The 14,877-nt window shown below is 48.1% G+C and overlaps 1 protein-coding gene across 1 annotated transcript; it reads left to right on the top strand.

Moving 5' to 3' along the window:
- The first annotated feature begins 8,771 nt into the window (after nt 1–8,771).
- On the top strand, nt 8,772–13,410 carry RNF183 (ring finger protein 183). Its single transcript, XM_047699340.1, is given in 3 exon segments — nt 8,772–10,651; nt 10,654–10,777; nt 11,493–13,410. Coding segments are annotated over 3 exon segments (1,044 nt in total). The 5' UTR covers nt 8,772–10,341; the 3' UTR covers nt 12,103–13,410.
- Nucleotides 13,411–14,877: the final 1,467 nt, after the last annotated feature.

The raw sequence follows: 14,877 nt of genomic DNA, 5'->3' as shown, positions 1-14,877 counted from the left end.
GTGGCTGAAAGTCTGGGGGATGGAAAGATGAGAGGTGTCATCCACAGTCCAGCAGGGGAAAAAACGGTCCAGTCTCAGTTCTGTTTGTACACACAGCAGGTGGAACGTGTGGGGGGCGTGTTAATCTTCAGCCTCCAGCGGAGCCTGTCCTCTGCATGGGGACTGAGAGGGTGGAGGAGGCTGCCCAGGAGCGCATGCGCACTGTGCACACTGCTCACAGCGGGAGGAAAGCACAGGGCTGGGACTTGGTGGCCCTGGGTTCCCGCCGCTGCTCTGACATTTCACCTCGATGTTAGCTGGGACCAACTCTTCCCTTCACCAAAATCCAAGTGCTCTTCACAGAGACCCCTGGGTTCTGGGAATAACAAAGCCAGGTGTGACATGTTTGATGAGAGGAAATATGAGAACTATTTTATAGTTGAAAGATTTGCTAAGTCTTGCAGTTCCTGCTAAGTCTGAAGTTAACTAGAACTGGGAGATGGTACCATTCAATGTTTCTGACGGTTTGATACATTCTAAACATAAGATAATAAAACAGTTTATAACGCTTATCCACAATTCTAAAATCCCTGCACTCTGGGGGCACGTGCCTGGCTCCGCTGGTACAACACATGACTCTGGATCTCAGGGTTGTGAGTTTGAGCATTGGGCATGGAGCCTACTTTAAAAAATAAACGAATAAATAAAAGATTAAAAAAACAATCCCTGCCTTCTGAAGACAAAAATTTTTCATTAAATTTGGCACCAGAATTGACCCGGCTTTATTATATTTAATATCTCAGTATCATAAACTGCAGAATATTAAAACATTTGATCCCAGGCGCCCCTGGGTGGCTCAGTGGGTTAAAGCCTCTGCCTTCAGCTCAGGTCATGATCCCAGGGTCCTGGGATCGAGCCCCGTATCGGGCTCTCTGCTCATCGGGGAGCCTGCTTCCTCCTCTCTCTCTGCCTGCCTCTCTGCCTACTTGTGATCTTTGTCTGTCAAATAAATAAAATCTTTAAAACAAAAACAAAAAAACAAACATTTGATCCCAGCATGCTAACTCAGATCCCACTGGGAGAGTTACTTAATATATTGGTAAATGCACCATATCATTGTCCTAAAATATGAAAAGTCTGAATTCAGAAACACATCTGGCCACAAAGGTTTTGTGAAAGGGATTGTGACCTTAGAAAACAGATTCAGATGCCGCCTAAGGCAAAGGCAGGGGAAGGCCTGTTCCCAGGTGGGGATTCACCCAGCCCTGTCTGTCCAGGACATTTTCCTCCTGGACTCATGTCCTTGCGAAGTCTTCACGAAGCTGAATGTAACAAATCATGCATGCAATTACGATGAGCTAAGAAGCATATACTGGGGATATTTCTCCTAAATTTGGACTCGTCATACTTATCACATGTCCCCGAATCTTCTAAGGATCTTGTAAAGATCCAAATTACAACACAGTAGGTGTGGAATCAGCATTCTGAACAATCTGCAGGTGATGTCGTTGCCGCTGGGACTATCCTCAATTCTGGACGGGCCTAAGGCAAGGCTCTGAGTACTGCCAACGAGCTGCCCCACAGGGAGAGGTGCCCTCGGCCCTTGCTGAACACTGGTCATCACCTGGCTAAAACCTGCCTTTTCTCCATCCTCCACTGGCCTTCTACTGCCTTCTGCTGCCTCTTCCTCCCTAACGGGTTCATGCCGCCCTGTGCCTCCACTCCACACCTTGGCGGGGCTCCAAGTCTCATGACTCCTCGCTCACCCCCCTCCCAGGTACTGCTTAGATGAGGTGCTTTTCCGGTTGGCTGACCTCATCCCCCCAAGCAGGAACTAAATTAGTTCAATTCAAATTCCTGAGATGCCTCACTATCTCTCCTGGGCATCTTCCTGAAAAAATTTTCCACTGTTTGTAAAGTCCTCCCTAGCCTTGACCACCCGGAGACACTGTGATAATGCATTTGCTCACTCGACAGTCGGTGGCCTGGAAAAGGGCCATGGTTTATTTCGTTATTATTTCAATGCTTGCAACATCCTGACTGACCACTTACATGCCCTCGCTGCTTTCCTTTTTGAGTTCTGGGTTTCCTGGCCGCAGAAAACTCACACTGGCTGACTTTCCAAGTGAATTTTCCTATTCATGAAAGTTCACAATACATATTCATTGGTAAAAATTTAGAATACTATAAGTGAAAAGAAAATGGCAATACCTGCAAGCTTATCATCCAGAGATGCAACGTTTTGCCTCGTGGTCCTTTGTGTTGTTTTACAAAATCTGGCTTGTACGTCACACCCCATTTTTGAAACTGCTTTCCCTCCCCTGTTTATGGTATGTTGTGATCATTTTCTCAAGTCAATAAAAGCTCTTCTGCAACACCATTTTAAATGATGAGGTAGTTCTCCACTTAACTGATGTGCTGTAGCTGGGCTTTTAGAGTTTTTTCAATCTTTTTTTGCTTAAAACGTCAATGAACACCCTCACTTCACCAAAAGATACAAGCACATTCTGATCGTGAGCGTAATTCCAGTGACTGTGCATCTTTTGCCACCACCAAACGACTCAATTCTGACACTCCCGAGCTGGAGAGAACACCAGATCCCACAGGTTAAGGGCTCAGTCCCACAAGACATCCTCACCACCACCACCACACACACATCAGGCACCAATCACAAGCCCAAGTTTTCACCTGTATTTCTCATCAACTTGCTCTAGATCAGAGGTTCCCACGACCCACTCCTTGGGTTTGATTAATTTACCAACATGGCTGGGGTGCCTGGGTGGCTCAGTGGGTTGTCTGCTTTCGGCTTAGGTCATGATCCCAGGGTCCTCAGATCCAGCCCTGCATCAGGTTCTCTGTGCAGCTGGGAGTCAGCTTCTCCCTCTGCCCCTCCCCCTGGTCATGCTTTTCCTTGTGTGTGTGTGTGTGTGTGTGTGTGTGTGTGTCAAATAAATAAAAAAAATCTTAAAAAGCATTTTTTTCCCCAGAAAAACATTCACTTATACTTACCAGCTTATTATAAGGTATATGATAAAGGCTACAGATGAACAGCCTGATGGGAGAGGTGTGTAGGGCAAGCAGGGTATGTGGGAAGGGGCGTGCAGCTTCTCTGCTCTGTCCAAGCCTGCCATCCTCCCAGCACTGCCATACATTCATCAGTGCAGAATCTCTCTGAACCCCATCCTTTTCAGTTTTTATGGCAGCCTCACTACAGCATGATTGATTAAATTATGGCCACTGGTGACTGTATTCAATCCCCAGTCCCTCTCCACTCCCACAGAGTGGGCGTTCTGGCTGGACTGAAATTCCCTACCCTGTAATAAAAGGTTGGTTGGCCTGGCAACTTAGGTCAAGTTGCCACATTCACCTAACAAAAGACACCTTTATTGTTCTTATCACTTAGGAAATCCCAAGGGTTTTAGAAGCTTGGTGCCCTGGAACAGAATGAAGCCTGCTTCTCCCTCTGCCTGCCACTGTGCCCCCACCCCTTTGACCCCCGCTTGTGCTCTCTCTCTCTCTGGCAAAGAAAAAAAAAAAAAAGGCTGGGACTTCAGGCATGCCTCCAGGCGTCCCTCTGTCTCTAGCTCAGAAAGAGAATTGCTTTGAGAGATCTTCCTTAGGGATTGGCAACTTCCTGAAGTCCACAGCTTTATTTTCACACAATTCTCGACTAATCTAGATCCCGCGGTCATTTCGACATTTATTTTTCCAACTAGTATTTATATATTGAAAATGAAGGGATTTGATCAATAAGGGAATGGTTAAGTAACTTATGGCTCCTTCAATGAAATATGATACAATCATTACAAAACTGAAAAAGCTCTTTATGTACTAATATAGAATATTTCAGGTATATCGTTCAGTGAAAAAAGCAAGGTGCAGAACAGTGTACATCATGCACACATTTGCATAAAGAGGAAGAAAAGAAATACCCAGACGTTTTGCCATAGGAGTTTTGTTTGTGCATCCATAAAATATCTTTTGAAAGATATACAAGAAGCTGACAGCATAATGCCTTAATTTTCAGGGAAATGAGGTGGCTAGGAGAGGACATTTTCATTGCAAAATCAAACTGCTCACGTGTTGAATATATTATGTATTCTAAAATAATCTGGGTGCACCTGGCTGGCTCAGTTGGTAGAGCATGGGACTCTTAATCTCTGGGTTGTGGATTTGAGCCCCATGTTGGGTGTAGAGATTATTTAAAAAGTAAAAATTTTAAAAAATAAAACAACTGATGGGGCGCCTGGGTGGCTCAGTGGGTTAAGCCTCTGCCTTCGGCTCAGGTTGTGGTCTCAGGGTCCTGGGATCGAGCCCCACGTTGGGCTCTCTGCTCAGCGGGGAGCCTGCTTCCTCCTCTCTCTCTCTGCCTGCCTCTCCGCCTACTTGTGATCTCTGTCAACTAAATAAATAAAATCTTTAAAAAAAAAAATAAAACAACTGGGACACGTCAAGTCCTTGCTCAGAATCCAGACTCTACTAACTCACTAGTAATGGAGATGAGCAAATTGACTTCTCTAACCCTCAGTTCCCTCTTTGAAAATTGGCATCAGGGACGCCTGGGTGGCTCAGTTGGTTAAGCAGCTGCCTTCGGCTCAGGTCATGATCCCAGCGTCCTGGGATCGAGTCCCACATCAGGCTCCTTGCTTGGCAGGGAGCCTGCTTCTCCCTCTGCCTCTGCCTGCCATTCTGTCTGCCTGTGCTCGCTCGCTCTCCTCTCTCTCTGACAAATAAATAAAAAATCTTTAAAAAAAAAAAAAGAAAATTGGCATCATAATTTTATCAACTTGATCTGATGAGATGAAACAGGACTTGTAGAGATCACAGCACAGTGCCTGGTACACAGTAGCACGCAGTAAATGTTAACTACAGCTATTATGATGACATGATCAGGCAAATCACCGAAAAGAAGTACAAAAGGAATATACATGTAATTGCTCAACCTCATTTATGATTAGAGAAACTCACATTTGAATATAAAGCCACTTCTTTTAGGGGCACCTGAGTGGCTCAGTCGGTTGGATATCTGCCCCTTGATGTTGGCTCAGGTCATCCTCTCGGGGTTGTGCCATCCAGCCCCACAACTGCCCACCGGGATCATGCTGGGCGGAGCCGCTAGGGATTCTCTCTCCCTTTCCCGCTTCCCTACCCTACACGTGTACTAAATAAATAAATAGACGCTTATTTTAATTTTTGTCAGTCTGATAGGGGAAAAAATTGCCACCACTACTGAAAGTAATGATGACAATTATCTGTGTGCTTCACTAAACCCTTCTGATCTGTTACAGTTAATGCTCCCTGCGGTCCCTGGAAGCACAGCGCCCAGCATAGTATGGAACACGGAAACGCAGGGACTTTTCCTTACTCTTTCCCAGATAAGGAATCCAAAGCTCCAAGCAAGTAAGGGATTTATTTGCCCTCCCCCCAAAGTGTGCCCACGCAGCCCATCTTCTGCTCCCTCTTGCATTCTCAGAGATGCCCTGCCTTCCATCAAAGTAAGACTGGGTGTGAGTCAAGGTGGTGCAGTCAGACAGGGCAGGAAACCAACCCAATACAAAACAGAGGTCTGCAAGGATGAGGGACTTTGACCTCCTTCGAGAGAAGCAAGAGTGACTCACAGGAGGAGGAGGAAACCAGAGCTCCTGCGCTGTCCCCGCTGAGCACGGACAGTCCAAAGTCATCAGAAGGAAGAGGAGAACCTGAAACGGAGCTGGCCAAGAGCTGCCAGAAGACCCAAGCAGGGAAGACCCGCCCACAACTGCCTGGAAACCAGACCAAAAGGAGTCAGAGCACAGAGCACATGCTGCACAGCCACCCTGGGGACTGGAGGAGGAAACTCTGAGGAAGCAGGTAAGGAGCCACAGAGGGCCACAGGGAGACGGGTGGGACACAGGACCCCAGTGTCCTGAGAGGCACTGCTGTCAACAGCATGAATACTGGGACCAGCTTTCAAGCTTAGCTGTTCATTAGCTGTGAAGCCTTAAGCAAGGTACTTCATATGCTGAGCCTTGGCATCCCCATCTATAAAATGGGTATAAAACTATCATGCCAGCTGTGTACTGAGCACCTGCTGGGCTTTGCTGGGCACATTACAGATACTATCCATTCCTTACAGCAAGCCTCTGAGGTGGGATTTTTAGCCTATTTTACAAAGAAAAATGAAGCACAGAGAGCATAAGCCATTTATCTAAGACGCAAAGCAAGTAACTGTTTCCAAAGCCTGCATACTTTCAACTCCCTATCCTGCTTCCTTCACAGGGTGGTTTTAAGGAATCAGAAGGTCTCAGGGCACGTGACTGGCTCAGTTGGTAAAGCACGTGACTTTTTTTTAAAGATTTTTTTTTTTTTTTTAATTTACTTGACAGAGAAAGCACAAGCAGGGGGAACAGGAGAGGGAGAATCAGGCTCTCTGCTGAGCAGGGAGCCCGATGTGGGGTTTGATCCCAGAACCCCGGGATCATAACCTGAACCAAAGGTAGATAGACGCTTAACCAACTGAGCCACCCAGGTGCCCCAAGCATGTGACTCTTGAACTCAGGGTTGTGAGTTCAAGCCCCACACTGGGTGTGCAGATTACTTAAAAACAACAACGACATAAATTAAATAAATAAATAATTGGCGGGGGGGAGAACCAAATGGCATTATGCAGATGGGAAAATATTGTAAAAGGGAAGCATCAAATAAAGATGTGAGCTGCCTCACTTAGATCCTAGCCAGGACCGGGGGCCCTTTGTAAACTGTGAAGTCCTGTAAAAATGCTAGCTCTTGGGGCACCTGGGAGAGGGGGGCTCAGTCAGTTGAGCCACTGGATCTTGGTTTCAGCTCAGGTCATGATCTCAGGATTGTGGGATCAAGCCCCACGTTGGGCTCCATGCTCAGCGTGGAGTCTGCTTGGGACTCTCTTTCTCTCCCTCTGCCCATCCCCTCTGCCCACTCCCTCTCTCAAATAAATAAATCTTTTTAAAGAATGCTAGTTCTTCATCTCTCTCCTCTTGAGGGTCAGCACTTTGGGGCGAAGCTACAGGTACTATTTGGCTGACTTCATCCCAGACTGAGGTGATGCCTCTGGGGTGGTGTCTAGGACTTACAGCAGCGTGGAGGGCCTGCAGGGGGCAGTGGCGGGAGGATATGTGGTCAGAGTCCGTCCTGAGAGGCTGGACTCCGCCCTGCTGTGCCTGAAACAGCAGAGGCGGTCTGTGGGGACCCTGGCAGATAGGGGCCCAGGTGCTGAGACGCCTGATTATTCCTCCTCTTGAACGGCCCTTTACAGCTTTGGCCATGGAAGCTGGCGGGGGGGGGGGGGGGGGGGGGGAGGGGGGGAGGGGAGGTCTTTAAAGGTGGTAATGCAAGTTTGTTGTACTATAGTAAAGTTAGAGGATTTTCAGATAAGAGAATTTAAAACAAACAAACAAAAAAAACCCCACCTATAATCTTACTCCCAGAGATAACCACTGTTGACACTTTGGTGTTTGTTTTTCCAGACGTTTTTTCCAGGCACACATATACTGGATAATTGAATAGTATTGTGATATGGTTTTGCTACTGGTTCTTTTTACTTACTTGCATATCACAAACATATTTCCACATTAATAGATGTTTTATCACATCATTTAAAAAAAAAAGATTTGAGAGAGAGGAAGGGGGAGGGGCAGAGGTAGGAGAATCTCAAGCAGACGCCCTGCTGAGCACGGAGCCCTACATGGGGCTCAATCTCACGACCCTGAGATCATGACCTGAGCCAAAACCAAGAGTTGGAGGCTCAGTCAACTGTGTCACCCAGGTGCCCCTTATCACATCATTTTAAAGGCTGCAGAATGTCTCTTCGTGTGGTTGGAGCAGAATGTCTTTAATTAATGTCCCACTATTGAAGGAGTATGTAATTTTCCATACCTTACTGTTAGAGCCGTGTTTCTACGGGTGTCCCTACAATCAAGTCTTTGCACAAGTCCTTGATTATTTCCACGGGACAGATTCCCAGTTGGGGCACTGCTGGATCAAGGTTATTACCTTTCAAGTCTTGTGATAAGTACTAAAGGTCTGCTTTGGACACACTCTGGAATTCAGAGATGCTCAAAGCTCAACACAGAAACCTTTTTCATGGCTTCAAAGTCAACTTCGATCCTTCCTCCCTCTCAAATCCGTTTGCAGGGATAACAGCAACCATCTCATGGGTAGTCTTTGCTGGGGGCCAGACTCTAAGAGCTTTACCTTCAGACATGCTACTTTCCTTTTCAACAGACCTCACAGGTGCAACAGGTTAAGCAATTCAACTGGGATCACAGCGTCAACAAGCAGTGCATCTGGGGTCATGAGCCTCAAAAACATGGTTCTAGAATCTATGTTATTCACTGCTTTTTGGGAAGTGCTTTTGATTTCATCTCTAAAGATGTTTTTTTTTTTTTTAAGATTTTATTTATTTATTTGGCAAACAGAGATCACAAGTAGGTAGAGAGAGAGAGAGGAGAAAGCAGGCTCCCTGCTGAGCAGAGAGCCTGATGCCAGGCTTGATCCCAGGACCCTGGGATCATGACCTGAGCCAAAGGCAGAGGCTTAACCCACTGAGCCACCCAGGTGCCCCCTCCAAGGATGGTTTTTTTTCCATCCCTTTGATCTTCTCTGCCATGGCCTGGTCTAAGTCAAGCACCGCCATTCCAGCCTGAACGTTAAAGCCCCTCACAGTCTTTTATTTCCACTCTGTCCCTTTTAGTCTGTTCTCTGTTCTGTAGCTGGAAAGGTGGTGTTATCATTATTTAAAATTTTATTTTTAAACAATCTCTACACCCAACATGGGGCCCAAACCCCCAACCCAAAGATCAAGAGCCACTCTAGCGCTACCTGACTGAGCCAACCAAACACTCCTGGAATGGTGTTTTTAAAATGGAATATTAAAAAAAAAAAAAAAAAAAAAAAGGAATGGTGATGAGGCCCCGCCCCTCCACTCACCCCTAGAATTAAATCCAGATTTGTTCCCCAGCTTCCAGGGCCCGCCTCCACCCTCCCTGGCTTGGTCTCCTGAGCCACCTTCCTGCTCCAGCCTCACCCAGCAAACCTCAGGGTTCTTTCACTTCCTCAATCTGGCAGAGCCTTTTTTCACCTTGGGACTTTGGTACCTGTTGTTCCCTTAGCCTGGAACGTCCTTCCCTCTACGCTGTGTGGCTGGTTTCTTGTCCTCCTTCAGACATAGCTTTCAGAAACCCTCTCTGCTGCAACCCTCCCTGGTGGCTTCCTAAGCCTGTTTTCCTTTCTGTCCTTTGTAGCACGCATTACATATTAACTGCCCACTGCTCATTAGATGGCTTTTCCCCTCATTACACTCTAAATGTCATGAGGTCAAAGTCGTGTCTCTTTGGTCCACCATTATTCACCCAGTGCCTAGCACAACTCCTGGCATGCAGTGGGCATTCAATACCTTAATAACTGTACAATGACTGCATGGTCCACAGAAGGTGCTCGTAGTTAAGGAACCCTGGTAAACTCGTCCAGCTTCGGCCAGAGCTGTTCCATCCTCCTTCTGCATACCTTTGCTTCATCTTCCCTACATGGAACAGTGGCAGAAGTCTAGAAGAAAATCAGGAAGCCATGGGCGGGCAGGAGAGTGTCAGCAGGTTTTGCTTCAGGTTTCAACTGAGTCAGGGTGGATGGCGCCCTAGGAGGAGCACCAGGGAGACTTGGTTCCCCCAAACTCCCTGCACGCTTCCTGGATTCCTACGAGAGACTCACGGCTCCGGGAATCTCCTGATAGGTGCAAACACTTAGTGCGTGGTGATTAGCACACATCCAGCAGCCTAGCTGGGGGACCTTGGGTGAGAGTCACTTCTTGGCTCCCATCTGCAATGTGAGTGGTTAGGATGGAGAAGTGATTTTTCGACTTTTTTTTGTCCCCCCTCGGCAGCTCAACTTTTCAACTTATTCAAGTGATTGATAGGAGAAAAGCTAGGTGTTTCTGGGTGAAATGGGGAAGTGGGGCTGGAACTCTCCTCCTTCCTGACTCCCTCTTTTAAGTCCCCAAGGGTGGTGAGATGGCCAGCCTTCGGACTCTAAGACCTCAGTGGTCACTGCCTGCCAGGCTGTGTTCTAAGAACAAAGATGGCAGCAAGATTGCTGTGGTTACAGCAACTTGGGCACATTAAATTATCAGAAAGGTTGGGTACCTGGCTGGATCAGTCGGAGGACCATGCACCTCTTGATCTCTGGGTCAAAAGTTTGAGCCCCACGTTGGGTGTAGATGTTACTTAGAAATAAACAAATTTGCTGAATCTGAGGTACAGAGATTTTAGGCTGTGTAGCCATCAAGTTCACAGCCACCCAAGTGCAGGGTGGGCAGCCTCTGTGTGAGGAGGTTTTAGCCATTTTAGAAAAGAAATGAGGGCCCAGGAGAGCCCAGAGGCTCACTTACCCTCTCCACAATCTAGAAAAAGGAAATTGCCACCCCTACCTTCCCAGGCCATGGAGACCTTCAAGGTCTTGAAGAGACCACCCACAAGCTTGCAGATGTTTGGCTTCCACGGTTGGTTGTTCGCCACACCCTGGGGGAACCCTGCTCCCCCACCTCCCTGCCCCTGCCACCCAGGCAGCTTTGTGGCCTGTGCCATAGGCAGTTGCGCTCAAGAGGCTGCAGCCCCGGCCACCTGGCACCTCCAGGTGCTGCGTGTGTGCTGCCATGGAGACGGGCCCCGGGTTGGTGGCTGGTGGAGAGAAGGCAGTCTCCCAAAGCGGTGTGGATTCAGGAGAGGGAAAGACTGGAGCCTCGGGTCCTTCAGGTAGTCTGCCTGACCACCCTAGTACCAAGGAAGCCTAGGTGAGTGCCCTGGGGTTTTAGGGAACAGAGGGAGGGAGGAAGAGCCAGGGGAGGCCAGGTATTAGGAGGTTCTGGAAGGGCTGATCAGAGGACCTGGGCAAGGGAGCCTAAGCTTCCAGTTCAAGGGGAAAAGCTTTGGCAGGGTACCCCTGCCAGGCCAATGCGGTGGCCCTGCACAAAAACTGGGCATATGGGCTCTGGAGGGTTGGCCCTGTAGCCCAGTGGGAGGAGGGAAAGAGGGCTTGGCGTTTGTCCCCAGGGGAGGGACAGATCAGGGAATTCACAAAGGCCATCTCTGCATTACTCAGGGACTTGAGGCAGCAGGGAAGGAAGTATTTGTCTTATAACACAAACCACTGACGGGCTCCCCTCCCTCTCCTTGGAGTCTGAGAAGTCAAGGGCAGTCACATGGAGAGAGGAGCACTTTTTTCCACTTCCCAAGTGGGGGTGCAGTCCCTTCCAGTGGCAATTCACTAATGGTGGGGTGACTCAGGCCTTTTCCCTGATTGGGGGGGCATGTTGCCTGAGCACCAGACTTTACAGCTTAGGAAATGGGTGCTCTGGAACAAGCCGGTGCATCTTTTGAATCTAAGTTTTTCATCTGTGAAATGTGGGTGACGGTATGTTTCAACAAGGCACAGAACACTTAGTCTGGGACCAAGCGCAAGGATGGAACTCAACAGGTATCCCTTTGCTCCTTTTCCCTTTCTGCCAGGACATTCCTGCCAGGCCTCCCAGCGTCTCATCTGAGGATGGCAGAGGGGCAGGGCCAGGAGCCCGAGTGCCCTGTCTGCTGGAACCCCTTCAACAACACATTCCATACCCCCAAAGTGCTGGACTGTTGTCACTCCTTCTGTGTGGAGTGCCTGGCCCACCTCAGCCTGGTGACCCCAGCCCGACGGCGGCTGCTGTGTCCGCTCTGTCGCCAGCCCACTGTGCTGGCTTCTGGGCAGCCGGTCACTGACTTGCCCACGGACACTGCTGTGCTCACCCTTCTTCGCCTGGAGCCCCATCATGTCATCCTGGAAGGCCACCAGCTCTGTCTCAAGGACCAGCCCAAGAGCCGCTACTTCCTGCGCCAGCCCCGGGTCTACACACTTGATCTAGGCCCTGAGCCTGGGAGCCAAACAGGGCCGCCCCCAGACATGGGTGCTACCACCAGGTCTCTGCCCATTCCCATCCCTAGCCGCTACTCTCTGAGGGAGTGTTTCCGCAACCCTCAGTTCCGGATCTTTGCTTACCTGATGGCTGTTATCCTCAGTGTCACTTTGTTGCTCATCTTCTCCATCTTTTGGACCAGGCAATTCCTCTGGGGTGTGGGGTGAGTGCTGTTTCTGGACAAGGAACCAAGCCTTTAAAAACAATTTTTCCCCCCAAATTCTTATTAAGTAGGCTCCATGCCCAGCGTGGAGCCCAACATGGGGCCTGAACTCACGACCCCAAGATCAAGACCTGAGTTAGCAAGAGTCACACACTTACCCAACTGAGCCACCCAAGAGCCCTGGATCTAAGCCCTTCTTGACTACTGCTGGGGACGGGGACTGCACAGCCTCATTTGGGGTTGTCTTCCTTCGTAGTACTGCTAATTTTTACAACGTATCAGTCCATATGTTTGCTTCTGGAAACAGATTCCTAACTATGATTAGAACCTCTGAAAGCTAAAAGGCTGGGAAAAGATGTGAAGAGACCTCTGGGTGTGAGCCATGGGGCCAAGGGCAGAGAAGCAGATCTGTGATTACAGGGCTACGGAGCAAGTTGTGCCAAAAGGCTGGACCACGGTATCCAGGAGCCCGACTAGCCCAGAGAGAAAGTTGCATTTCTCAATGGAGTTGCTTCGGACTCAGTTCATGTTTGAGTTGCTCCTTTTATTGTGTTGCTAAGATTTTGCAAAGTGAGCTTCAATTCTGTGAGCAAGTGTGTATGCCTTCTTTCAGTTTTCTCTTTGGAAGTCTTGCCACCAGTCCCAGGAAAAAATAGTGTGGACTCACGAATTCACGCACTTACTCATTCAACCACCACTTACTTGGCCCATCTGTGTCAGAACTAAGGGATGCAACGGGTGGGATTATCCATGGGTGACAGACAGCCTTTACCACCAAGGAGGGCATGTTCACTCAGTGGCTTCTTGAACCAGACAACCTGTCAGTATGTGCTTTATGGAGTGTTTAGAGTATAAAAGTTTAAAGATGAAAAGAAACCAGGTCAGTGGGTCAAAAGAAATCTGGGATTTGGAGAAAAGGTGTTTATTTCTCCTGTTAGGTGCAGAGGCTCCGATTTAACCTGGATGTTGGGTAGAGCCCACTCCCCTCCTCCAGCCAATGGAATTCTGACCTTGAGAGGTAAAGCCGAGAAGCCCTGGACAGAGGAACAGCCTTAGCTTCTATGCCAGGCCAAGCAGACAGGGGACCCTGGTCTTCATTTTACATGACAGGATCTCAGAACCAAGGCAAACTAGATGCTTTGGCTGTCTGGCTATAAGGTGTTACCTCTGCAGTGTATAAACCCCCTGCTGCTTCCCCAGTTTTAATACTGCCGTGTAGCCCACGGCTCTGGAACAGTCTCAAAGTGGTTAAAACACCATCACAATTATGAAAAGATCTTGATTTGCAGAATAAACTTTCAGAGGTCAGAAACTGAGTCGGTTTTATTTGTTCTAAAAATTTTGTGCTTAATGGAACTATCTTCTATAAAGTCTTGAGGGATCTTTTTTTTTTTTTTTTTAAGATTTTATTTATTTATTTATTTGACAGAGAGAGATCACAAGCAGGCAGAGAGGCAGGCAGAGAGAGAGGAGGAAGCAGGCTCCCTGCTGAGCAGAGAGCCCGATGCGGGGCTCGATCCCAGGACCCTGAGATCATGACCTGAGCCGAAGGCAGCGGCTTAACCCACTGAGCCACCCAGGCGCCCCTTGAGGGATCTTAATGTACAAGATATTCCAAAATAGCCAAGACCTGTATTTCACGTTTAATAGGACCAAATGGTGTTAAAAACCAACGTGAAGAAAATTCTCCTTTACAAAACTGGAATGCCACCTATGTATCCTGCCAGGGGACTGACATCTACCTCTCCATTTGTGCCATCAAAGATAATTATACTGGAGCTGGGACTCAACCTCTCCCTGCTGACTTCATTTCTTTATAGATCCTTGTTCCTTAACCTCATGGCAAGTAAATTAGGCAATGATCTGCCCATGTTTTCTGAGCCATGAGGAAAGGGAGAGGAACTAGGGGACAGGGGATGCTCAGGAAGGAACACTTGCCTCTACCCTTGAGCTTACTGCTCTGGGCTAAGGAAGCTTCGTCCCTATTCTACGGGTGAAACCGAGGCTCCACAGGTTTAGCTGTCTTGTTCCAGCTCATCAGCCAGTTAAGTGGTGGAGGCCTCTAGTCAAAGCAGAATTGGGGAGTGGTTCTTGGAGTGGCTAATATACCAGGCAAGTAAGGAAAGATACAGGTTTGAGTTTTTTGGGGTAGGGGAGGATATACTCAACAGCAGGGTGTCTTCCATTTTCACCTTCAGTAGTTGTAACCTTGGGGCATGCAGAAAAGTCTGGAAGCATCTCTAGTATTCCAATGAAGGGAGGTGGTTGTGCTTCTGGCTTTTATTACTCCACAGGCCAGGGACGCTGAGACATGCTGCAATGCCTAAGACAGTTCCACACAACAAAACATCTATCCCAAGATGCAAACAGTTTCCTGCTGAGTAACACAACAGGTGCCTTATTAGTTCATGAGGTAGAGGTGGTGAAATCCCATGACTCCCTTTGGCATGAAGTCAGACTAAGATGCTGTGACTCATCACAAGGGAGGTGTCACAGATAGAAGGGCTAAAAAGTTCTGGCACTGTATAGGAAACAGGCCATGTTGGTTGGACTGGTCATTCTGTCTGGCCAGTGCTACCAACATACTCAATAAAGCTCTATGAAATCTATTCCTAAGTTCACAGACACACCAGGCTCTACCACTCACTGACAGGGTAAACCTGAACAAGTTACTTAACTTCTCTGAGCTTCAATTTTGTCTGTAAAAAGGGAATATACCTTAACTCAGAAGATTGGGAGAATTAAACGAGGAGTCTAACATACCTGGCACAGTCTTTAG

Source organism: Lutra lutra, chromosome 13, assembly GCF_902655055.1.
Source record: "Lutra lutra chromosome 13, mLutLut1.2, whole genome shotgun sequence".
NCBI classification, from domain to species: Eukaryota; Metazoa; Chordata; class Mammalia; order Carnivora; family Mustelidae; genus Lutra; species Lutra lutra.
This window is presented reverse-complemented; position numbering and strand designations above follow the sequence as displayed.